Below are 27,207 nucleotides of genomic sequence, written 5' to 3' on the forward strand. Positions count from 1 at the left end.
GTTGGTGATGCTATCTAGTCATCTCATCCTCCGCTGTCCCCTTCTCCTTTTGCTTTCAGTCTTTCACAGTATAGCTTATATATGATTCCACATCAGTATGTCTGCATAGTATTCCATATTTTATTTTAACCAGTGCTCTATTAATAGGAATGTCATGTTTCCAGGCTTTTGCTATTACAAATAATGTCACTATAAATAACCTCATGTATGCATTTTTAGCATATATGTATATACTATAATATATCTGTAGGATAAATTCCTAGAAGAAGACCGCTGGGTCAAAGAGCATGTGTAATTGTAATTTTGAGGATGATTTGTAAATTGTTCCCAATAGAGGTTATAGCACTTTGTAACCAACTAACAATGTATCTGGACATTTTTTAAAAATCTGTTTTCATTATAAACTAGCGTTGTGTGCTGTGTGTGTGCTAAGTCACTTCAATCACGTCCAGCTCCTTGCGGCCCTGTGGGCCACTGGGCTCCTCTGTCCATGGGGTTCTCCAGGCAAGAATTCTGCAGTGGGTTGCAGTGCCCTTCTTCAGGGGATCTTCCCCACCCAGGGACTGAACCTGTGTCTCTGACATCTCCTGCATTGGCAGGCAGCTTCTTTACCACTAGCGCCCTCTGGGAAGCCCATAAACCAGTGTTACTTCAATAAATGAAAATTTAAAAATCCATTGTCAGGGCTAGTAAAAGACCAAAGGTTCACCTAGCTCAACAGTCCACTAGTTTGATGTCCTTTCTTTTTTTTTTTTTTTAAGAGATAAGCTCCAGGCAGAGTGTATCTCAGAGAGGTTTCCTTTTGTCTCCATGGTGACACTTACATACTTAGAAACCTCAAATTATTGTTCCTAGGTTACAACAGTAAAAACTCTGGATTAAAACATTCTTCCCACTCCATGTTTTAAATAGGAACGAGATAAGAAACATCCACGTAAGGAAACAGTGGAACACACACTGCCCCATAGGCCTGGGGATTTGTTCACTTTGGACATTAAGTGTCTGTTGGCAGGTATTTTTCTGCTCTCTGAGGCTCTCTTCTGTGCTGCCCTCCAGTTTTTGAGAAAGAGACTGATTTGTTTTCTTTATTGGCAGAACATGGAAGGTGGGAGTGGGGAACTTAGAGATCTGACCTTAATTTTCAGGCCCTCTGAGCAGAAAAGTTCTCTGTTTTCTGGTGTGGCCCTCATGACTTACTTTTTTTTTAAGAGTTAAGATTGTAATAAAGAGTGGTTTTCAAGGACAAAAGTCTGTCTGCTTATCTGAATTTCTTTTTAATTTCAGCAGTGATTGGGAAAAAAAAGAATTCAACTGAGCTATTGGAAAATCTCACAGGGCAGAAGGAAACCGACGTACAATTCCTGAGTGTTCTTATTCATGGGGGAAAAGTGCCTTTAAGATGTACTTTCAGAAGCATCAGAGAGGCATGTTAAGTGTGTGTTCCTGTCACTTGGAGTTCACATGTGAAAATCTGCCCATTTGCAGAAAGGTTTTGATTGAATATGTGTGTTTGCAACCCTGAGCAGTCCATTCACGAATGTGTGCCTGTCTGTAGATTAACCGTCTTCTGCATACAGGCCAAGCCATAGGATTGTATCTGAAACAAAAGGCTTCTAAGGCTTTATGCTTTCACTAGAATTGCCTTTAACAGTGTTGTTTCTAAAGTCAGATTCAGTATTAAGTGAGGCCGATTTAACCGACCCAGCTTTATGATACCTTTCAGAGGGAAACTTTTATCCTTGCTGCTTCTTAATTGATACAAAATTAGCCTCTGAACCCTGGATGACTTGTAATTTCAGTTAAAAAAGAGAAAAATAAAAGCAAAAAATAGTCTATTGTGTGATAATAACACAAAGTTGTTATTTGCCAGCCACACTTGAGAACAAAAATGTGACTGATATAACAAATGTCTTGCTTTCCTTCTGTTTTGACATTGTAAATAGAGCTACTGAAACATTTTCTGACTGCAAGTAGTCAATACTGCTCCACCAATCTTTTCAGGCTTCTCCCAGGCAACAGATGTAGAGCTGAAATGTGAACTACAGCAAATGAATTGCAATTACTTTATTTATATCAACAACAGTCCTTTAAAAAAAAAATACTAGCAATAAAAACTCCAGCAAGTATTAATACATTATTATGAATAATCACTCAAAGTAGTTTAGGAAAAAAGGAAATTAGCTGGGTCAACTCACCAAAAAAAAAAAAATTCTTGCAATTGAAAGTAATTTTGTCTTATGACTTAAACTCTAATAACCCCACACCCCAAAAATGTGCTATTTACATGAGAAAATGCTGCTCTGTATATCTTAATCAATGTATAAAATTAATTTGATATAAAATTTGAGGTATATACATTTTCTATACTTGAAGTGATCTTCTTCTATATACGAAGAAAAATTTAAACAAAAATAAAAGAAGGCAATTTGATCAGTGGATATTAAGACTAGGCCAACTACAGGCCTATTTGTGTGTATCTGTTTTACATTTCTCAGAAGAATAAAATTAGCTTTAAATGGTCACTAGTATCATTTGAAGACTGTAATCAGGGCTTCTCTTTACTGCAAAACAGAGCAACATTCAGGGCAAATCAGGCTGATAAGACCACATTCCTAACAATGCCCCCATCCCCTTATGTATATGTCATTAAATAGGCCAGTAAAGAGAATCTCTGTCTTGAATAGATTTGGAACTTTTAAAGGAAAAATAAAAGTTGTCTTTATGTTGTCCAATGTTTAGTAATGATTATTTGGTACATTGAACTCCACCTAAACCATTATTCTTCCTAAACCATTTCCTATAGCTAAAGGTAAAAATATATTCAATATGCCTTTAAAGATCTTTCTTTTAAAATATAATGTAACACAGAAAGCGTTTCTTCTAAGATCATTCCACTCTCTCCACTTTTAATCAACATAGGGTTGGAAGTCCTACCACAGCAAACAGAGAAGAAATGAATAAAACAACAACAACAACAACCAAAAACATAGGCAGAACACTCTCTGATATAAATCACAGCAAGATCTTTTGATGCACTTCTGAGAGTAATAAAAATAAAAACAAAAACAAACAAATCGGGGGACTGGGATGGGGAATACATGTAAATCCATGACTAATTCATTTCAATGTATGACAAAAACCACTGCAATGATGTAAAGTAATTAGCCTCCAACTAATAAAAATAAATGGGAAAACAAACAAACAAATCGAGGACCTAATTAAACTCAAAAGCTTTTGCATAGCAAAGGAAACCATCAAAAAAAACAAAAAGAAAACCCCCAGAATGGGAGAAAATATTTGCATATGAAGCAATGGATGAAGGGTTAGTCTCTAAAATATGCAAGTAAGTCATGTAGCTCAAAAACAACCCAATTAAAATATAGATGGAAAATCTAAAGAGATATTTCTCTGAAGAAGACATACGGGTGGGCAAGAGGCCCATGAAAAGGTCTTCAACATCACTAATAATTAGAGAAATGCAAATCAAAATTGCAGTGAGGTACCACCTCACACTAGTTTTAATGGCCATTGTTAAAAAAAAATCTATAAACAATAAATGCTGGAGAGGGTGTGGAGAAAGAGAACCTTCCTACACTGTTGGTGGGAACGTAAGTTGGTGCAGCTGCCATGGAGAAGAGTATGGAGATTCTGTACAATACTAGAGTTTGAGTTACCATGTGATCCAGCAATCCCACTCCTGGGCTTATATCCAGAGAAAACCATAATTTGAAAGGATACATGCGCCCTAGTGTTCGTTGCAGCACTATTTACAATAGCCAGGACATGGAAGCAACCTACATGTCCATCAAGAGAAATGCATAAAGAAGATGTGGTACATATATACCATGGAATATAACTCAGCCATAAAAAAGAGTGAAGTAACTTCATTTTCAGTGACATGGATGGACCTAAAGATTGTTATACTGAGTGAAGTAAGTCAGATAGAGAAAAACAAATGCCATATGATATCACAAACCTAAAGAAATGGTACAAATGAACCTGTTTACAAAATAGAAGTTGAGTCACAGATGTAGAAGACAGACTTGAAGTTACCAGGGGGAAAGGAAGAAGCATAAATTGGGAGACTGGAATAGACATTTACCCTCTACTATATATAAAATAGAGACATAAAAATGTACTGAGTAGCGCAGGGAGCTCTGTTCAATACTCGGCAATGACCTCTATGGGAATCAAGTCTAAAAACAGTGGATAGGTGTCTAGGTATAACTGATTCATTTTGCTGTACACTGAAACGAACACACTATTGTAAATCAACTATATGCAAAAAAGATTCTTTTAAAGTGAGAAACACATGGTATGTGGTGCTGCTGACTCTACTCTCTAACATGCTATGTCGACAATTCATTATGGTGCCAGGCTGAATGATACACATATTAAAGTGAACTTGTTGAAAAAAATAAAATAAAATATGGTGTAAATACATAAAATAAAATATTGTGTATATTACAGGTGAAGCAGCATAGCAGAATGGATGAAATTTGGAGTCAGTTAAGCCTTGGTTCAAATTCTGTCAAGTTAATTTACCTTCAACATTCTCAGAGTTAAAATGGAAAAAATAATACTTCAACTTATTACAACTAAATGAGATCACATTACAAAGCAGTTGTATAATATAACAAAGCTTTAATAGAGGCTAACATAATGCACTTGTCTTTCTCTGTCTCACTTACTTCACTCAGCATGATACCCTCCAGATCCCTCTGTGTTGCTGCCAATGGCGAAATTTCATTTGATAACAAATACTAGGGGGTTGGCTTCCCTGGTGGCTCAGACAGTGAAGGTTCCATCTGCAACGTGGGGACCAGGGTTTGATCCCTGGGTCCAGAAGATCCCCTCAGTTCAGTTCAGTTGCTCAGTCGTGTCTGACTCTTTGCAACCCCATGGGCTGCAGCACGCCAGGCCTCCCTGTCCATCACCAACTCCTGGAGTTTACCCAAACTCATGTCCATCAAGTCGGTGATGCCATCCAGCCATCTCATCCTCTGTCGTCCCCTTTTTCTCCAACCCTCAATCTTTCCCAGCATCAGGGTCTTTTCCATTGAGTCAGCTCTCATCATCAGGTGGTTAAAGTATTGGAGTTTCAGCTTCAACATCAGTCCTTCCAATGAACACCCAGGACTGACCTCCTTTAGGATGGACTGGTTGGATCTCCTTGCAGTCCAAGGGACTCTCAAGAGTCTTCTCCAACACTACAGTTCAAAAGCATCAGTTCTTCAGCGCCCAGCTTTCTTCATAGTCCAACTCTCACATCCATACATGACCACTGGAAAAACCGTAGCATTGACTAGACAGACCTTTGTTGACAAAGTAATGTCTCTGCTTTTTAATATGCTATCTAGGTTGGTCATAACTTTCCTTCCAAGGAATAAGTGTCTTTTAATTTCATGGCTGCAGTCACCATCTGCAGTGATTTTGGAGCCCCCCAAATAAGGTCTGCCACTGTTTCCACTGTTTCCCCATCTATTTGCCATGAAGCAATGGGACCGGATGCCATGATCTTAGTTTTCTGAATGTTGAGCTTTAAGCCAACTTTTTCACTTTCCTCTTTCACTTTCATCAAGAGGCTCTTTAGTTCTTCACTTTCTGCCATAAGGGTGGTGTCATCTGCATATCTGAGGTGATTGATATTTCTCCCGGCAATCTTGATTCCAGCTTGTGCTTCCTCCAGCCCAGCGTTTCTCATGATGTACTCTGCGTAGAAGTTAAATAAGCAGGGTGACAATATACAGCCTTGATGTACTCCTTTTCCTATTTGGAACCAGTCTGTTGTTCCATGTCCAGTTCTAACTGTTGCTTCCTGATCTGCATACAGATTTCTCAAGAGGCAGGTCAGGTGGTCTAGAATTCCCGTCTCTTTCAGAATTTTCCAAAGTTTATTGTGATCCACACAGTCAAAGGCTTTGGCATGGTCAATAAAACAGAAATAGATGTTTTTCTGGAACTCTCTTGCTTTTTCAATGATCCAACGGATGTTGGCAATTTGATCTCTGGTTCCTCTACCTTTTCTAACACCAGTTTGAACATCTGGAAGTTCACGGTTCACATATTGTTCAAGCCTGGCTTGGAGAATTTTGAGCATTACTTTACTAGCATGTGAGATGAGTGCAATTGTGCAGTAGTTTGAGCATTCTTTGGCATTGCCTTTCTTAGGGATTGGAATGAAAACTGACCTTTTCCAGCCCTGTGGCCACTGCTGAGTTTTCCAAATTTGCTGGCATATTGAGTGCAGCACTTTCACAGCATCATCTTTTAGGATCATCTTTTAGAAGATCCCGTAGAGAAGGGATTAGGGCTTCCCAGATGGCATTAGTGATAAAGAACCTGTCTGCCAGTGTAGGAGACATAAGAGGCACAGATTCGATCTCTGGGTTGGGAAGATTCCTTGGAGGAGGGCATGGCAACCCACTGCAGTATTTTTGCCTGGAGAATCCCACGGACAGAGGAGCCTGGTGGACCACAGTCCATAGGGTCGTTAAGAGTTGGGAATGACCGAAGCGACTTAGCATGCATGCATGCACTCACTAGAGGATTAAGAGGTAAAAACTACTAGTATAAAATAAATAACCTAAAAGCATATATTGTACAACACAAGGAATATAGCCAATATTTTATTATAACTGTAAATGGAATAGAATCTATAAAAATTTTGAATCAATATATTGTACACCTGAAGCTAATATCATAAATAAATTATATCTCAAAAAAATATATAAATATGTAAATTTAAAAAATAAATAAACAAGAGATTACTGTTCTCACAGTATGCTATCTGAATATATCCTAGGCACCATTTAGCATGAAAAGTGGAAGTGTTAGTCGTTCAGTCATATCTGGCTCTTTGCAACCCTATTGATTGTAGCCCACCAGACTCCTCTGCCCATGGAATTCTCCAGGCAGGAATACTGGAGTGGGTTGCCATTCCCTCTCCAGGGGATCTTCCTGACCCGGGGATCGAACCCAAGTCTCCTGCACTGATGGCAGATTCTTTACTATCTGAGCCACCAGGGACCATTTACAGTTACATATGCAGTTAAACAAGATCCCCAAAGGGAAACAGATAACTGCATGCATAGCTCCAGGGAATTCCCATCCATCAACTAATTAGCAAACCAGTGTGCATGGCACTGTAAAACACGTGAAGATTACCATCTAACTGGTAAGAGTAGAACGTATATACACAAATAGGGTCTAATGTACTATGAGCTAAATATTAAGTTGTACCATATGGACAGTGAGGGGGAAAGCACCATATAAAGTAGTACAGTAAATAGTACAGATAAAGTGCACTGAAGGAATTAAGAAATGGAAGTAAGGATGTGATCAGAGGTCTTAAGAAAAGATTGTACTTTAGAACTCAATTATAAGTGATAAAAACCTAACTCAAAGTAGCTTAGGGAAAACTAACTGAACGGTGGGAAGGATACGGGCACATTTGTGCCTCTGATAATACAAAAACAAAGCACTCAAAGTCCAATACATTTTTTTCTCTATTGTTTTTTTTTTTTTTTCTGTATACCAGCTTCATTTTCTCAGACTGACTTTTTCCATAAGGCTGGCCCCACAGTTACCGCTAACTACCGGTTTACATCTTCCCACCTTGGCCAAAGAGAAAGTGACTCTTTTCTTTAACTGCTGCTGCTTCTTTCCTAAATATTTATTTGGCTGCTTCCAGTCTTCACTGCAGCACATGGGCTTCACTAGTTGAAGAATTTGGGCTCAGTAGTGGTGACATACAGGCTCAATAGTTGTGGTAAATGGGCTTGGTTGCCCCACAGCATGTGGGAATCTTAGTTCCCCAACTAGGGATCAATCCTTCGTCTGCTGCATTGGCAGGCAGACTCAACCACTGGACCACCAGGGCAGTCCCTCTTCCTTAACTTCTAATTCAGGAAAATACTAAGCAAAGTCTCTGGTTTGTGTTCTGTACCGAATCCTCTAACAGGGTGGATACTGCCTGCCTCCTTAGAATCATACATTTAGAACAGTGGATAGAAATGGGAGGGAGCAGACCCACCAAAGAAGTAACTTAATTTTCCAAAAAGAGAGAGCAGCAGGGCAGGACGGACAGAAAACTGCAGTGTGCAGCACAAAAGCTGGTGTTTAAATGCTAGCAAAAGGGACCTCCCTAGCGGTCCAGTGATTAAGAATCTACCTTCCAATGCAGGGGATGTGGGTTTGGTCCCTGGTTAGGGATTTTTAAAAATTAAAAAAAAAAAAAAACTAGCCAAGTGTGTGTCTGGTTGAAGCAGGAATGGGATAGGACAATGGCTAAAAATTGACACTAACATGAATCAAGTCTTTTAAAAATTTCACCGCCCCCTCTAATATATTTGTGTGCATACTCAGTCGCTTCAGTTGTGTCTGTCTCTTTGCATGGACTGTAGCCCACCAGGCTCCTCTGCCCACGGGACTCCCCAGGCAAGAATACTAGAGTGGTTTGCCATTTCCTTCTCCAGGGGATCTTCCTGATTCAGAGATGGAACCGACGTCTCCTGTATCGGCAGGTGATTTTTCACTGCTGAGCCACCAGCGAAGCCAGTGACATCCAGACTTCTTTGGAAATAGCATGGCCTTTGCTCAGCAGATGGCAAAGTTAGCAAGAGTGCCACAGCGGTGAAACTTGTTAGAAACCTACCCCTGGAATTTCCAGGAGACCTTGTTCATGGGGAAATACTTTGCCTTCAGTACCCTGCTGCAAGGTCACCCAAGAGGTACCACGAGAAGCCGCTCCTAGGGAGGTGCCAAATGCTAATGGTCCTGGGTGCTGATGACCACTTTGGGAGCCCGGGGACAAGAGTGCTGCAACCAGCAAGAGAAACTCTCTTCTGCGCCAGTGTTCTTCCAGACCCCCCTACTGACGAAGGAGGAAGTCCAGCTTCCTTATCACAGAGGAGCCTATGACAGCCCACTCCAGCATGCTTGCCTCTGTTAATCACAGGAACAGAGGAGCCTGGTGGGCTGCAGTCCATGGGGTTACCAAGAGTCGGACAGGACTGATCACAAGCAATGAAGTGTGAATTTGGAGCTGAGAGGCAGTGACCCTGTAACTGGCACCAAGTATCTATGGCATTTTCTTAAGAAACCATTTTTGAAGAAATACTCTCCATCAGCTTTATTCTGCTCTTCCCCAGTACACCTGAGCCAGAGAAGGAGGAGGGCAGATAGTGTCTCATGGAAATTCTACCAAGTCTCCATGTGAAAGGAGACTACTCTGAAGTGTAAGAGGAAGGGTTGAAAGTCTTGCATGAGAAGAGCTGTTTTGATTTAGAACAGGTGACTGATGATAAGAATTTGGTAGTCTCTTGCTTTGATCTGGGGATTTGCATGGAAATATATTACTAAGTGACCTTTAGCTCTACAGATGCAATGGAAATGACATACAGCTAAAGTACATTTTATTTTTATAAAAATGTGTGACGTACTCTAAGGAAAGAAGCTCAAATGTTTATGTGGGAATTCATTCACTAGCAGTGGAAGCTGTTTAGGTGGTATACATGTTGAAAAAACAAATAGGGCACATTCAAACTGAGATGAATTCAAAATTTAATGAGGATGATGATGTGGGTTGAGCTAGTGAAGGAGTGAAACTTGCCGGTTTTCCTTTTCTTTTTCAGTTCAGTCTTTTCACATCTTTGGCTCTTCATGTTACAGCTAGCAGAGCTTGGTATTGTATCCATCAGAGTTCAGTCAGGGAAAGAAAGATAAAAGAAAAACACTAGGAAATATAACAGAGGGCGATACCCAGAGCTGACAGTAGAAGCAGCAGCTGCCTATAGGTCAGGGGAAACGGAAGGGAGGCTATTGGGGTCACCATTCACCTCCCGGGAGAAAGGGTCCCTCTAGGACTGGGGACCCAGCATCTGAGAAGTGCATGCTGCCTGGCTACCTCTGTATACGCGTGTGTATGTGTGAACACTCAATCTCTCGTGTGTCCAGCTCTTTGTGGCGCTACAGACTGCAGCCTGCCAAGCTCCTCTGTCCATGGGGTTCTCCAGGCAAGAATGCTGGAGTAGGTTGCTATTTCCTTCTCTTCCCAACTCAGGGATTGAACCCGCGTCTCTTGTGTCTCCTGCATTGGCAGACAGCTTCTTTACCACGGAGCCACCTGGGAAGCCTGGCTACCTCTGAGGGGACGGTGAAGCTGAGGGTGCTGAAACAAGCTAGGTCAACACAGCCAAGAACAGGAAAAAAAAAAAGTCAGGAAAGCAGTCTCTTTTTTTCTCCCACCTTCTAGTCTCGTTCTAGCGCCTCCTATTGGCAGAATTTAGCAGCCGGCTGGCAAAGGAGCCTGGGAAATGGAATTCACAAAGTTCTGGTCCTGGCCTTGTTACAGAAGCTATGAAAGGGTCACTTTGGGATGGAGAGACTATGGGTAAATAGTCAATGCAGTAAGGTAGCTAAAATGCATCATTTAAGGTTTTTTTTTTCTTTTTAGTTTTGTCTTTTCAGGTTTCGGGAAAGGAAAGTGAAGCCATCACTACATGTCAGAGTAGAGCACGGAATGTGGCTTTGTCTTAAGCTAGCACCCTCATCACTCTGGGTGGTGGCCAAAGGCCCTACTGGGACCTCGACAAGACTTACACATGGAGTGAAACCTCCGCATGCAGTTGGTAGGCAGCTGCAAGCTGGGGCACTGCCGGCATGCCTGCAAGGGAATCTGTGTGTGTAGGGGCCTGAAGTTTACCTCTCTGAAGGCTTGGGGAGCTGGCTGGCCATCAGGCTTCCCAGGAATCCTTAGTCCATTCATCTGGCATTTCTTGGGCAGAAGAATCCTACTTTCTATGACATTTTTTTCTATGTTTGTATCCCAAGAATCAGCCCCTATCTCACCTCTCCCTACATGTTTTCAGCTTTCTCTATATATTTATTTCCATGTGCTTAGATGCGCAGGTGTGTCTGATTCTTTTCAACCCTGTAGACTGTAGCCCACCAGGCTCCTCTGTCCATGGGATTCTCCAGGTGAGAATACTGGAATGGGTTGTCATTTCCTACTCCAGGGGATCTTCCTGACTTAGGGATTGAACCCACATCTCCTGTGTCTCCTGCATTGGCAGGTGGGGGGGTCTTTACCCACTGAGCCATCCAGGAAACCCACATATAGTTATTTATATAGTCACACAAATCAAATGTCCTTTTCTTAAATTTCTTTCACAACAGACCTTGATGACCTGTTAAAACCCATGCTTGAGGATTTCTCTGGTGGTCCAGCAGCTAGGATTCCACACTGCCAAGGCAGGGTGCCAGGGTTCAATCCCTGGTCAAGGAACTAGATTAGATCCCATGTGCCACAACTAAGATTCTGCCTGCCGCAAGATGGACCGGCACAGCCATATAAATAAATCAAATATTTAACAACAACAACAAAAAGCCCCATGCTTAGATCCATAGCCCCTGGGCCTCTGATGAGTTTTTTCACAGATTAGGGAAATACCGTGTTCTATTTGTTCCCAGCAGTGGCAGTGAAAGTACCTTCTTCCTGGAATGTGTTTGTTGCAAAGAAAGAAAACATATTAAAACAAGTAGGAAGTTCATACCCTGTTACATTTTTCTCATTCTATTGGCATTACGTTTTAATTTTTCTTGGCACTCTATATTCCTGTTCTGTATCTTAGATTAACTGTGGATAAGATTTTCTTTAAAATGGCTAATTAGAAGACTGAACGTGTTATTAGTAAAGTTACAGATATTTTTCTGAGAGGAATAATACCCAATAAGCTTATTATATTACCAAACTTTTCAGTCTAAGTATTTCAACTGCCTTTGCTAATTGAGGAAAAGGAAACCGACACTAATTGAATTGACTGAACACATAGTAGATTTTGGCCCAAGAAAATGTTCCTCACTTTATAGAACTGAACCTTGTGGTTGATTTGAAGGCAAAGAGTAAACTGCATATGTTTTTATTTAAATTAAATGGAGTGCAAGTATCTGAAATAAACTTAAAAACCCCCAAACAAGTGCATTTTACTCTTTGCCTTCAAATCAACTACAAGGTTCAGTTGCATTGAAGTGTAATTCACCCTTTTAAAGTGCACGATTTCATGATTTTTAGTATAGTCAGAGATCTCTGAAACCATTACCATGATTTAATTTTAGACACCTCCATCTCTCCTCAAGAACTGTACTTTTTTTACTCCCATTTTTTTCCCACCACTGCAGCCTGTGGCACCCATAACTCTGCTCTCTGTCTCTATGGATTTGCTTATTCTGAACATTTCATACGAATGGAATTACACACGTGCTCTTTTGTGACAGGCTTTTTTCATTGAACATGTTTTCAAGGTTCATTTATTTTGTAGTATATATCAGTATTTTTTTCATTTTTATTGCTGAATGATATTCCATTAAAGGGCTCTACCATATTTTATTTACCCATCCATCATTTGAGTTATTTCTACCTTTTGGCTTGTTTTTGAACATTAGTTCTATAAGATTTTGTGTGGACATGTGTTTTTAATTTTCTTGAGCATATACTTTTACAGTAGAGTGGAATTGCTAGATAATATGGTAACTCCAAGCTTAACATTTTGAGAAACTAGCAAACTGTTTTCCCAAAATGGCTGCTCTATTTTACAGTCCCTTCAGCAGTGTGTGAGGGTCTCACTTTCTTTACATCCTCACCAAAATTTGTTGTCTGTGTCTTTAATTGAACCATCCTAGTGGGTTTGTACTGAGCATCTCATTGTTCTTTTGATTTGTGTTGTTTTTCAATCGCTAAGTTGTGTCCAACTCTTTGTGACCCAATGGACTGTAGCACGCCAGGCTTCCCTGTTTTCCACTGTCTTCAGGAGTTTGCTCAAGTTCACGTCCATTGAGTCAGGACATGATTGCATAGGTATGATTTACATACCCAAGATTAATAAAGAACATTTTTTTCATGTGCCTATAGGCCATTTGTATATCTTTTTGGAGAAACAAGTAGGGCGTATTGAATCTGTAGATCAATTTGAGGAGAATTGCCATCTTAACAATATTAAGTTTTCTGATCAATAAATATGTGATGTTTTCCTGCGTATTTATGTCTTTAATTTCTTTCAACAAACAATATAGTTTTGCACAAGTTCTTGAGCTTCTTTTGTTAATTTATTACTAAGATTTTATTTTTTGATGTTGTTGTAAATAGAGTTGTTTACTTAATGTCATTTTTAGATTGTCCATTGCTAATGTGCAGAAATATAATTGATTTTTTTAAAAATTGATCTTGTATCCTGCAAACTTGCTGAACTGTTTCTTAATTCTTAAAGTTTTCTGGTGGATTCTGTTGTATTTTTTCAGAGTGAAAATGTATCTCTGGTGTGTGTCACATATATATACTTCCTTTACTTTTAGAAAAACTTTCTCTTCACTTATAATTCTACTGTCAAATTTGTTTAAACTCTTGCTCCTCTGATAGTACTGCTGTATTTGTGTAGCTTGTAAATTCAGCCACTGCAAAGATTTGCTGAACACATTTTCAGATAAAAGTATATCCACACAAGCAGATTAACAAACATAGATCAGTATATAAAAGTAATGAGAAACAATTTCTTAGAGTTATGCTGTTTATGAAGAATGATCTTTGTGTATATCAGTTTGTGGTTGTCCCTTGCCACATAGTGAGAAGAAGGCACAGGGCATCTTCTAAAAGCTAGATCACAATTAGAATGAGGCATGGAACAGCAGACTTGTTCAAAATTGGGAAAGGAGTATGTCAAGGCTATATATTGTCACCCTGCTTATTTAACTTACATGCACAACACATCATGTGAAATGCTGGACTAGATGAATCACAAGCTGGAATCAAGATTGCCAGAAGAAACATCAACAACCTCAGATATGCAGATGATACCACTCTAATGACAGAAAGCAGAGAGGAACTGAAGAACGTCTTGATGAGAGTGAAAGAGGAGAGTGAAAAAGCTTAAAACTCAACATTCAAAAAACCAAGATTGTGCCATTCAGTCTTATCACTTCATGGCGAATAGAAGGGGAAAAAGTGGAAACAGTGAGAGAATTTATTTTCTTGGGCTCCAAAATCACTCTGGATGGTGACTGCAGCCATGAAATTAAAAGATGCTTGCTCCTTGGAAGAAAAGCTATGAAAAACCTAGACAGTATTAAAAATCAGAGACATTACTTTGTTGACAAAAATCCATCTAGTCAAAGATATGATTTTTCCAATAGTCATGTATGGATGTGAGATTGGTCCATGAAGGCTGAGCACTATATAATTGATAATTTCAAATTGTGGTGCTGGAGAAAACTCTTGAGAGTCCCTTGGACAGCAAGGAGATCAAACCAGTCCATCGTAAAGGAAATTAACCATCAATATTCATTGGAAGGACTGATGCTGAAGTTGAAGCTCCAATACTTTGGCCATCTGATGCAAAGAGCCGATTCATTGGAAAAGACCCTGATGCTGGGAAGGATTGAGGGCAGGAGGAGAAGGGGGCAGCAGAGGATGAGATAGTTGGATGACATCACTGACTCAATGGACATGAATTTGAGCAAATTCTGGGAGACGGTAAAGGACAGGGAAGCCTGGCGTGCTGCAGTCCATGGGGTTACGAAGAGTCGGACACGACTTAGTGCCTGAGCAGCAACATCTCAGTAAGACAGGAGAGATAAAGATACACAGTTGGCTGGATCAAAGACTCTCCAGTAGGAGTCAAGATAGTACAGCAGCCCTGGAGTCAAAATCAGAGAAATTCAGACTTATTTTGTGACCCTAATTGAAAAAAACCTGTGAAAACAATCATTATGTTGTTCTGTATTTATTTTTAAAGCATTACTTCAGACTTCTGTTATTCCACTCAAGAGGGAATAACAGGGAGTTTATTTACCTTCTTTCCTGAAATAACCAAAAGTGCAGGCAAAATATATGAAACAATGGTTTTCAAGACAATGGATGTTAGAAAACAAAGGATAGTGATGGCTGAGAGATGAGAAACAGATGTTGTGCGTTCTGCGATCACCCCAGCTTAATGTCTGGAGAGAGGCTTTAGGCCATGGTTGCTTCCCACGTGGCTCACTGGTAAAGAATTCGCCTGCCAACACAGGAGTGTCGGGTTTGATCCCCGGGTCAGGAAGATCCCCTGGAGGAAGACATGGCAACCCGCTCCAGTATTCTTGCCTGGGAAATGCCATGGACAGAGGAGCCAGGTGGGATACAGTCCATGGGGTCGCCAGGAGTCAGACGTGACTGAGTATGCTTGCACGCACAGAGAGAACCCAGGCAAAGTCTTGCAAAAGATAAGGTATGGGAAGTGGAGTGTGGAGTTCCGACCTCCTCTGAGAGCTCCATTCTCCCTGAATCTTCAGGTGTTAATCAACCCAGAGGCTCTCCAGATCTTGTCCTTGTGGGATTTTATGGAGGCTTCAGTACATAGGCACAGTTGATTAAATCACTGGCCATCTGTGATTGAACTCAACCTTCAGCTCTTCTCTCCTCCCAGGAAGTTGGGGTAGGACTAAAAGTCCCAACCCTTTATTCATAATTGGTTCCCCAGGCAACCAGCCCATCCTTAGGTTACCTAGGGTTTTTCCATAAAAGCTGCCTGTTAACAAAGACGCCTCTATCAATCTCTTCATTTAGGAAATTCCGAGTTTAGGAGCTCTGTTCCAGCAACTGAGAGGAACAAAGACCATATATATATTTCTTATTATAAGTCTCAATTTCACTGGCAGTTTCTTATGAGGTTATATACATGCCTTCCAAATGACCTAGCCATTACATTCCTAGGTAATTTGCCCAAGAGAAATAAAGAGTTCACAGCAGCTTTATTTTTAATAGCTTCAAACTGGAAATAACCCAAATGCCCATCAACAGGTGAATGGATAAACAATATGTAGTGTGTTCAGAGAATGGAATATTACTCAATAATGAAAAGAAATGAACTACTGATACATGAATGGATCAATCTCAAGATGAATTTGCCTAGCAAATGAAGTCAGGCAAAAAGAGGGTTCATTTTGAAAGTTTAATTCATATAAAACTGTAGAAACTGCAAACTAATCTACAGTTTGTTATAAATGGAACTGGAGCCAAAAACTTACCTGTTGAAGGTCTAACACTCAGTACCTCAGGATATAACTATTTAAGGAGATAGTATTTTGGGCTTCCCCAGTGGCTCAGATGGTCTGCCTGCAATGCAGGAGACCCAGGTTTGATCCCTGGGTTGGGAAGATCCCCTGGAGAAGGGAATGGCAACCCACTCCAGTATTCCTGCCTGGAGAATCCCACGGACAGGGGAGCCTGGTGGGCTGTGGTCCGTGGGGTCACTACAGTCCGTGCGGTTGCAAAAAGTCAGACGTGACTGAGAGACTAACGTTTTCAGTACTTTAAAGGGCTTGTTGTTGTTCAGTGTCTCAGTCAAGTCAACTCTTTTCGACCCCATTTAAAATGAGACCATTTGAATTAGCTCTAATCCAATCTAACTGGCATCCTTTTAAGAGGACATTTTTAGGTGGATGGATGCAGAGAAAAAAATCATGTGAAGTCACGTGGAAAAAATGTCTATCTACAAGCTAAGGAAACAGTACTCAAATCAACTCTGAGAATACTTGGATCTCAAACTTCTACCCTTCAGAATTGTGCTAAAATAAATTGCTATTAAGTCAGCTGTGTGTGTGTTAAGTTGCTTCAGTCATGCCTGACTCTGTGAGACCTTATGGAGTGCAGCCTGCCAGGCTCCTCTGTGCATGGGATTCTCCAAGGGAGAATACTGGAGTGGGTTGCCATGCCCTGCTCCAGGGAATCTTTCCCACCCAGGGATCAAATCTGCATCTCTTATGTCTAACCTGTATTGGCAGGTGGATTCCTTACTACTAGCACCACCTGGGAAACCCTGTCTTAAGTCACCCAGTCTGTGGTATTTTATTATAGCAGTCCTAGAAAATCTGCCTGCAAAGCAGGAAACCGGGGTTCAATCCCTGGGTTGGAAAGATCCCTTGGAGAAGGGAATGGCTATTCCAGTATTCTTGCCATGGACAGAGAAGCTTGGCAGGCTACAGTCCATGGGGTCACCAAGAGTCTGAAAGGACTGAGCGACTAACACTTTAACTTTTCACTTTCAGCAAACTAAGGCAGCAACAGAAAACAAGAGTAGTATGGAGAGTTGAGGACTGGGAAAGGCTGGGGTTAACAGATTACACAGGGGGCTAGGATACTCAGTGGGGTCATGGGTATGTTCATTATCTGGATTTTGGTGATGGCTTCACAGATATGGACATATATCGAGGCTTCTTGAATTGTATACTTTAAATATATATATTTTTATTGTGTGATATGCATTCTCAAGAAAGCTATTAAAGTGACTTTAGTTAACTTTCACACTGCTTTTTGCAGTAGTATGTTCCATATCTTTGTTAGTTTTAATTATGATGGTACACTTTTGTATTTTTATGAATAATTCCTTATTATAACTTTAATTTTAAAATCTTGGTTTTTTATGTTGCAATAATCTTAAGCAATACAATTTTATTTTTCTATGTATTTGTCTAATGGTGTGATAGGCATACTTCATTTTATTGTATTTTCCTTTACTGCATTTTACAGATTCTGTGTTTCTTACAAATCAAAAATTCATGGCAGCCCTATGTTGAACAAGTCTTTTGGCATCATTTTTCCAAGAACAGTGGCTCACTTCATGTCTCTGTGTCACATTTTCACAGTTCTCACAATATTGCAAACATTTTTGAGACATGGCCCTCCAGCAAAAAAGATTACAACTGACCGAAGGCTCAGATGATGGTTAACAGTTTTTAGCAATAAAGTATTTTTAAACTAAGGTACATACATTGGTTTTTTTTAGACATAATGTTATGCACACTTGATAAACTACTGTATCGTATAAGCATAACTTATATGCACTAGGAGGCCAAAAAATTCATGTGACTTACTTTATGGTAAAGGGCTGGAAGCAAACCTGCAATATCTCTGAGGTCCACTTATCTACATAAATAGGCAGTACAACCTAAAGATTGGAATCTTTAAGAATGTTTTGTGGTGATTTAGAACAGGGATTGTGGGCTTGAATACAGGTCAGCTGTCTGTTTCCTCCTCTCTTGTTAATTTAAAGATCCATAATTTCCTTTTTCAGGTGTAGTAGGCTACCATCCGAATTTTCAGATGTTCCGGAAATGCTGGATGATCTTCAGAATCACCTGGGGAAATTCATAAAGCGTAGATTCATCTGTCCTATGTGTTGTTATTCTGATTCAAGAAACCTGGAGTAGGATTCACAAAATTAACCTTTAAAAAATGTATTTATTTATTTATTTGGCTGGGCTACTTCTTAGTTGTGGCATGCAGGATCTTCGCTCTTCATTGTAGCATGTGGGATCTAGTTTTCTGACCAGGGATTGAACCCAGGCCCCCTGCATTGGGAGTGGGAGTCTTAGCCTCTGGACCACTAGGGAAGTCCCTAACCATTTTTTTATTATAGAACATTTCAAACACGTACAGAGTGGAAGGAATACTATAATGAACACCCATACACATGTCACTTAATTTCAACAATAATTATCTCCATGACCCAGTCTTTATCCCCACCTTCTCCCTTTAATACCATTGATCTGTCATTTTTCAGAATTTCTCTGGGTGATTGTGATCAACACATCGACCCGCACACATAGTTGAGAGGCTCAATAGTATTCTAGTTGTGCATATTAAAATGTAATCAATTTTCTATTGTCTAACATTTAGATTATCTTCAATTCTTTGTGTGCCAACACACAGTCTTGGCAAAATACTTAGGTCTCAACTACAGGTTCCAGAATTATACATTTTCTTTTCTTTACAAAAAATATTTATTTATTTATTTGGCTGTACCTGCCTTAATTGAGGCACTCGGGATCTTTGATCTTTATTGCAGCATGTGTGATTTTTAGTTGTGGCATGTGGGATCTAGTTCCCTGACCGGGGATTGAACCCAGGCCCTCTGCACTGGGAGCATGGAACCACTGGACCACCAGAGAAATCCCTACACTTTCATTTAAAATGTTTTTCTCATTGAGAGATTTATTGGAAACACAGGAAAATATTTAATGAATATTTATTAAACTGCTGATCTGAATATATAAAAGCAAATATACCCTTAGACATGTGGGAAATACAAAAGAATCATAAATTCTGCAAGCCGACCAAGAATTTACAATCCCACACTGGGGAGCTATAGTAAATTCCTTGTAAGGTGACTTTGTAAATTTGCTTGGCTAAGAGTGAGAATTGAGAAGCGGTAGTGAAAGGAGGGCCTTCCCAGGTGGTGCAATTCCCAGGACCTGCCAATTCAGGAGACACAAGAAACACAGGTATGACCCCTGGGTGGGGAAGATTGACCCATTCCAGTATCCTTGCCTAGAGAATCCCATGGACAGAGGAGCCTGGCAGATACTGTCTGTGGAGTCACAAAGAGTCAGACACGACTGAGCACGCATGCTGTGAGACGAGTTAAAGGAGAAGTAAAAGGCTGAAAATAGGTGGGGTTTATTTACAGAGACGGTGGACTCTGACTAGCTGTTTGTATAAGAGCCTCAGTCTATTGTGAGATTTTTGTCTTCCCAACTTGAGCATAGCAAAGTGCTGACCTCATAAGGAAGTGACAGCTGCTGAGAGAAACTAAACCATAGTTTGACTCCTTCAGTCGCACTGGAAATAGGGTGTCAGGACTACAGTCTGAGCTCTGGGGTTTAGAATTGACTCAGCTCATTCCGTTTCACAATGAGGAGGTAGCCAACAGTGGCAATGTGGCAGCTGAAGGAGAATATGCATTGGTGATGAAGAAATAACATCAGAAAACCTTTTTGGAAGTCCTTTAACATTTGGGGTTCCCAAATTTTCAGAAAAAGAAAAATTTCCGAACTTGCTAAAAAAAAATTGTTCTGTTCAACTAAGGGAGTAATTCTTGTAAATAAATTCTATTTGGCCCCAAATAGCTCAGCTGGTAAAGAATTTGCAAAGCAGGAGACCCTGGGTTCAATTCCTGGGTCAGGAAGATCCACTGGAGAAGGGATAGGCTACCCACTCCAGTATTCTTGGACTTCCCTGGTGGTTCAGCTGGTAAAGAATTGCCTGCAATATGGGAGACCTGGGTTTGACCCCTGGCTTGGGAAGATCCCCTGGAGAAGGGAAAGGCTACCCACTCCAGTATTCTGGCCTGGAGTATAGTCCATGGGGTCACAAAGAGTTAGACAAGACTGAGTGACTTTCACTCACCATTATTTAATATTGAAAGAAAAATACGCCAGGATACATAGGCTAAGTAGTTGTAACAAGAACAACAACAAAAAATGCTTGGTTAAGTAAGTTTATTTTTCTCTCATAAAACAGTCCACGCCTTCCAGCCTTGCAGCATTGAGGGACTCTCTTTTCTTTCAGCTCCTTCATCTGTTCTCTTAGAGTATTGTCTTTGTAGTTAGTGCTGGCTTTGCTTCAACCATGTTTTCAAATGAGCAGAAGGAAAGCAGGAGAGTCTGCGGAGGGCAGGAGGCTTCATCTTCAAGGAAATGAGCTAGAGGTTAAGGGCTTCCCTGGTGGCTCAGACAGTAAAGAATCTGCCTGCAATGCAGAAGACCAGGGTTCAGTCCCTGGGTCGGGAAGACCCCCTGGAGAAGGGAATGGCTACCCACTCCAGTATTCTTGCCTGGAGAGTCTCATGGACAGAGGAGCCTGGTGGGCTACAAATACATGGGGTCACAAACATGCTCAGACATGACTGAGCAACTAACACAAATAGACTGAAAGTTAAACTCATCAATTCTGTTCGCATCTCATTGGCCTACAGTAGTGACATGGTCACATTTAGTTCCAAGGTAGGAAATATATGCATGACCATGCAGGTAATATTCAGGAGGAAAAAAATGTAAACTGGAGGACAGTTAGTAGTCTAGCACATAGGGTCTGAGAGAAATAGTTCTTTCTTTGAAAACAGGTTTTTTGTAGGATTTAATTACTTGAATTTTTATAGAAAACAAACCGAAATGTTATGTGGCAATAAAGCCCAGACAGTCTTAGGATTTTGTATTTTTTTAAAGCATTTTATGAATTAAAAAAAATCCACTACTGGCAACTTTGCTTAGCACAAAGGATATTAAGTTAGTGATTATTTTCATGAATTATTGACATATATTCTATGTCTATCTAGAAAAGGGGCTTCCCAGGTGGCTCAGTGAGTAAAGAATCTACCTGCAATGTGTTTGACCCCTGGGTTGGGAAGATCTCCTGCAGAAGGGAATGGCAACCCATCCCAGGATTCTTGCTGGGAAATCCCATGAACAGAGGAGCCTGGCGAGTTACAGTCCATGGGGTCACAAAGAGTTGGACACAACTGAAGTGACACACACACTTCAATGGAGTGGAGTGTTATGTTTGTCTTATATCCTTTTGGAATGATAATCCAACATTTAGGAGTTTAACACAAGAAAAATGTATTAACTCACATAGCTTGTGAGATCAAGAATCTTAGAATTAAGAAGCTCAGACCTGGGGAATTCCCCGGTAGTCCAGTGGTTAGGACTCTGTGCTTTCACTGGCAGGACTTGGGTTGGCTCCTTGGTTGTGGGAAGGGGGTTGAATTCAAAGAAAAAAATAATCTCAGACCTTGGCTGGATGAGGGATTTCTCATGGAGTTGCAGTCATCTGAAAGCTTGACTGGGTTGGAGAACTCACTTCAAAGCTGACTTACATGGCTGTTGGCTGAGGCTCCAGTTCCCCACCAGCAGAACTTCTAAGTTTTCCCCATAGCAACCAGCTTTTGCGAGAGTGAGTCACCCACAAGACAGGAAATATAAGAGAACAACCAAAAACATCTCTTACAACCTGATCTCAGCAGCAATATATTAATGTCATCACTTTTGCTCTAGTCTATTGATCACAGAGACCAATCCTGCTATAAAGTGGAGACGATTATACAGGAGAGTAAATACCAGGAGGCAGGAATCATTGGGGGCCATCTTTGAGAATGCTTACCGTAAATGAATACTGGAGAATGCCTACTTGGAGAAGGAAATGTCAACCCACTGAAGCATTCTTACCTGGGAAATACCATGGACAAAGGAGCCTGGTGGGCTACAGTCTATGGGTTGCAGAGTTGGACACAACTGAGTGACTAAACACCACCACCATAACACCTAACTTTTTATTGGAAAAAAAGCTGCAGAAAATCTATCATTTTTAAAACAACAAAATTCCACAAGATACAATTATTAGCTCCAAAGTTTGTCAGAGCAAACAGATTTGAGGTATTTAACTGTGTACAAGAAAAACAGTTGACACATTTGCCTGGGATGACTAATTTCGTTAACTTCTCAGGGGCACTGAATCCTTCAGATTATATTTGATTAAAATGTCTGCTCTTCACTTTTGCTCATCAGAAATGGCTTCCTCAGAGTGAACATGGTCAGTCAGATGTAGTTTCTTGAAAACTTTCAGAGGTTAATGTTAGCAAGTGAATTTCTATAAGCATTGGTTCAGTTTAAAGTCATAGGATCCTTTAATGTTGCCTAAACAGGGAGCTATATTTGGGGATTTGGCATACAGAGGGTCTGTCTTGGATCAGGTCTCAAAATACCTAAAGGATTTCCTTAAACAGGCCCCTGGTCAGATACAACAGGTGTTTTATTTCTAATTTTGGAAGCAGAAACAGGCAGTTTAGAGTGAGGCTGATCTACACTCATTTAGCAGGAATGAGGATAGTAAGTAATTTTGTCAGGACATCAAGTGTAGAAATGTCTACATCAAGTGTAGAAATGTGTTATTCTTCTAGTACTCTGATAACAAACCACATTTTTATAAGATTACATAGAATGGTGATGAATTCTGATTAGAGCTTCTGTTTTCTTAGTATTTAATGATTCATTTAAAAAATACTAAGTCAACTATAGTGTCAACTACTTATTTAAATGATCGTATTCATTTATTTGTACATTTGTGAGTGAATTACATTTTTGGAATAGAAAATAAAGACATGGTAGTGTTAATGATGTATTTGGTTTCCTTTTCAAAGTGTTTCAAAGGAATCTGGGGGCTTTTAAAAATAGTGATATTTCATTTAAAAAAATGTATGTATGTAAGCAAATTCAAATAAGATTAAAATATAGATAAGGCTTAAAATAAAAAATATGCTGAAAACATTATTAGCCACTCAAAATGAAATTATTGCACATATAGAAAGTGAGCAAAGCTTTTTAATGACTTCTAAAAATTAATCTAATCACAATGTAGTCTTGAACATTTCAATTACAAAATAAGGTTTGATAAATTTTCAAACGTGAGGCCCCTGGAAATATGTTTCTAATAATGTTCTCAAGATAATTAGCAATGCAGTTGTCTAGCATGCCAGACACAGTAGATTTTCCATAAATACCTATTGATTTGGAGATTAGCTTCAGAACTCTTATTTCTAAATTACATAAATGTTAGGAAAGGCATGTTTTTCTTTTGGCATATAAGAAAGTCTGTTGCTTATTAATACTACAGAATCTACTCATTTTAAGAATTCAATATTTAATCTATTGTTTAGATATTACTTTACTTTCAATTCCTCTGTGGGTTTAAAAGGCAAGTCATATTTATAAAAAGAAAATGCCATATTGTAAGTACTGGCAAAACTGGGCAGTTCTTTTTGAGTGGAATGAGAGTGCAATCATATATTTTAAATTATGTATTTTTAAAGAGATAAAAGCAACAGGTTTGAGTTGAAACTAGATTTTTCTAAAAGGGATTGTGAAGTGTATTTCTCTACAAAATGTACAAAATTCAATAGTGGGACAAGAAAATTCATTTAGGTCAGAATACTTTTTTTGCCTTCTAAACAGCACCATTGGATATTTGAATCTTTAAACCTTAAGAAATCAAATCTAAACGTTCCAAGGAGAGTGAACACACGAGTCATTGTTTGCACCAAGTACTGAGAACAGATTTCTCAAATAGAATTTTCAGTAATTTGCACTGGACTCTCACCATCTGGCCTGCCTTGCCCCCCATTCCAAAGAGTCTGTTTGACCACATGTCTAAACCTACAGTAACTCTTCAGTCTCCCCAGCCCCACCCTGCCGCACCATGGCTTGGAGAGTAGATTTTATGATTAACCGTGTATTTAAAAGACTGGGATACCAGATGCTGTTGTACTTGAATAAAAATAAAATTCTGGTGTCACAAAAACAAGCTGGATAAATTCTAGGTTCTAAAGGTATACACTGTCATTCAACCTCGCAGGGTGGGAAGTTGAACAGGAATTCTCCAGCAAGCACCGCTGGAAACCAGGGCACGTCCAGCACGCTATCAAACAATTACAAGATTTTTTTTTAAAAAAAGGAAAAAAAAAAAGAAAAAAAAAATCTTAAGTTTTTCCGACCAGCGACATCCCTTTGTGCTGGGGTGGGCAGCTACAGTGGCAGGGTGAACCAAAATGTCTGTGGCAAAGGCATCATCTTGCTATATACCGCCAGAGCTGTATTTCTAATCTCTAATAGGAATTAGCAGTCCACGGTTGATTTATGGACAGCCAGTATCGCCCCGCAAGGAGAGTTCCAGGAGCCTTCGCCAATTAGGTCTATTTTCTGCTTAAGCCGTTAAAGCCACCTCCATGGAAACGTCAGGGGAAGGGCCGGGGGGGGGGGGGGGGCGGGGGAGGGGAGCGGACAGGTGCGCCCTCTGTTTGGAAATACACAAAGGGCCGACCCAGCGGCCTCCGTGTCCCTGGCAACTCCACGCACGCAGGGCGCGCGCACATCCCGCAGGCCCGCGGCGCAGAGGGAGGGCGGGCGGCCGGCCGGCCGGGCGGGGCGGCGCGCGCAGGTCTCCGCGCGTCTGCAGGCGGAGACCCTCGCCTGCTCGAGGACGCGCGGTGCCTGGGAAGCGTGAAGCCGGCTCCGGGTGGCGGCGGCGGCCGCGCTGTAGGGACTTGTAGTCCGGGCGCCTCCCCCCACCGGGTAGGCCGGCCGCGCGTCCCCGCCCGCCGCAGGCCGACTTCCTGCCGCTGCCCAAACTACACTTCCCACCGTCCTCTCCGCGGTCGGGGCCGAAAGCGAAAACACAGTCTGGGCTGCGAGGGTGCTGCCCTCCCGCCGGGCGCCCCCGCCCGCTCCCCGCCCCTCCGGCGCCCTCCTGCGAGGTGGGGAGACGATAAGGCCGCGCCTTTCTCTCTCGGCTTCCTCGGCTCCCGGTGTGGGGGCCCGCAGGCCTCGCTTTCACCAAGCGTCCGGGCCGGCGCGCTCGGGTTGCGGGGTTTCCTCGCCTCCGCCAGGTCTGGCGAGGAAACTTGTGTGTGGGGGGCGGGACCCCCGGGCCCCAGTGGCTGAGCCGGGCGGCGAGGCCCGCGTCAAGTGACTGCTCGCTTGAGGTTTTGGTGAATTCCCCGCCTCGTTCCCCCCGGGCGCGTGGCCCCGCGGGAGGCGGCCGCGTGCGCCCGGCCATGCACTAGGCAGGGCTCCCTATGCGCGCGGACCGCCGCCTCGGGCCGCCGCCGCCGCCTGCCGCCGCCCGCCCAGCGCGAGCCGGAGCCCGAGCCCGAGCCCCAGCCGCTGCCCGCCCCCGGCCGGGGCGTCCAGGAGCCGGCGGCGCGGCCATGTGGGGCTAGCCCGCGCCGCGCCGGGCCTGCTGCGCGACCGGCAACATGGAGGCGGCCGTCGGCGCCCCCGACGGCGGCGACCGGGGCGGCGCGGCGCCCCGCGAGGACGCGACGCCCATGGACGCCTATCTGCGGACCCTGGGCTTGTATCGGAAACTGGTCGCCAAGGACGGGTCGTGCTTGTTCCGAGCCGTGGCGGAGCAGGTAACGGGGCGGGGGCCGGAGGGGGCGATCGGCGGGGGGCCGGGTGGGAAGCGGCGGGCGGGCAGGGCTGCCCGCCTCCCCCACCTCCCCCCAATCCGGGCTGCGCGTGGTCCCGCAGGCGTCACAGCGGCCCATTGTCGCCCCGGAACCGGACGCTGCCCTGGGACTGGGAGCTCCGAATCGAAACTTAAAAACCTGTAAATTATCTGGGTGTCGTCCCTCCTGGCGAAGAGGTAATGAGTTGAAGCTAGCCCGTGAGGCCTGCCGGAGAGTCTGCACCCTTGCTGGAGGGGTGGGAACTTGGCGAAATGCTGTTTTTCGCCTCCCCTTTTGGCTTTACAAGCACAGCCTTCACACCAGTAAGCAGAATGTTTACTAGAGGAGGTGGTGCACCAGACTCGACTTGCGGGATCTTGATTCCCTCCCCGCCCCAGTTACTGGACTTTGGAACGTGGGGTAGCTAAGCCCGCGGATGTCCACCTGAGTCAGGAGTAGGGGAAATATGCAGTTTGGGAAAACCAGACTTTAGAAAATGTAGAATGTTTGCACAGAATTGTCTTTGAGTAGATTCCACCGTCTTTTAATGCTCTGCAAGGCAGTGTAGGTGAACTAAAAAATAATTGACTGAGAAAAAGTGTTTTAAAGTTGGTAGTAGGAAGGAAGACTGTATCTGGGATCCTTTAGGTTCTTGGCAGAATTCTTCCCCCTTACTGGTTAAAATCACTTTGTGATACAGTTCTTGGGAGGATGTTTCTGATTTATTTTTTTTTTTTGGTAAGAGAGCTTATTCCCTATTATGTAACACTGTAGTTGGTAGGTGTGCAGTCACCCAGACCCATCCTGTATTGAAAAATAGCTGTTGAATTAGTTGGACATAAGTTTCACATTACTGCCCTGGTGTGTATATCCTACCGTTCAGTTTGCTTTCCTTTGGTCTAAGATCTACCCCTTCCCTCTCCTGCCTGCCTTTGGAGTTTTTCTGTTTGTCTTTCTCTCACCTTTTATTTTCCAAAGGCCCTCGTTTTCACATCAGTAGCATAAGATCCTTTTTTTTTTTTTTTTTTGGAAACAAGAAATTGATGTAGCTGGTCCAAACCTTTGCATTTTGTGGCGGCATTGTCATTCACACATTTTCACAAAGCTCCCCAAACTGAGCTGTGTCTTTTTCAGTTCAATCGATTTCTCTTATTTTTAGAATTTTAAGATGTTCTAATGTTGCCTTGGGAGATGTTTACACAAACAGATCCCAGTCTTAACTATTAGTAGGTAAACACTCTGTCCCATTCGTGAGTTTTCCGGATCACCATCTGTCCTGCTTCATCTGTCTCAGCCTCCTGAGTCTCCTCATCACCTCCAGAAGCAGAGGGAAGATGTGGAAGTGAATTCAATCCCTATTGAAACATATTAATTGGCTCTAGCAAGAATTTGGTAAGGA

General features: G+C 41.9%; 1 protein-coding gene and 1 long non-coding RNA gene across 5 annotated transcripts in view; one reads left to right on the forward strand and one right to left on the reverse strand.

Moving 5' to 3' along the window:
* Window positions 1–20,292: 20,292 nt before the first annotated feature.
* On the reverse strand, window positions 20,293–26,174 carry LOC139037734 (uncharacterized). Its single transcript, XR_011490595.1, has 2 exons — window positions 25,968–26,174; window positions 20,293–21,749 (listed from the first exon to the last, which is right to left on the reverse strand). It is a non-coding gene; the product is annotated as an uncharacterized lncRNA (long non-coding RNA).
* Window positions 25,329–27,207, forward strand: part of OTUD4 (OTU deubiquitinase 4) — a 42,483-nt gene continuing 40,604 nt past the window's right edge. The window contains exon 1 of one of the 4 annotated variants that reach the window (XM_070474804.1): window positions 25,329–25,772. In XM_070474804.1, the coding sequence (XP_070330905.1) occupies window positions 25,614–25,772 (159 nt within the window). In that variant the 5' untranslated portion in view covers window positions 25,329–25,613. Of the gene's footprint in view, window positions 25,773–25,899; window positions 26,006–26,028; window positions 26,132–26,184; window positions 27,201–27,207 lie in introns of those variants that run through there. The other 3 variants (XM_020898243.2, XM_020898240.2, XM_020898242.2) reach the window with 3 other exon arrangements.

The sequence above is a fragment of the Odocoileus virginianus genome, chromosome 12, assembly GCF_023699985.2.
Source record: "Odocoileus virginianus isolate 20LAN1187 ecotype Illinois chromosome 12, Ovbor_1.2, whole genome shotgun sequence".
Lineage (NCBI taxonomy): Eukaryota > Metazoa > Chordata > Mammalia > Artiodactyla > Cervidae > Odocoileus > Odocoileus virginianus.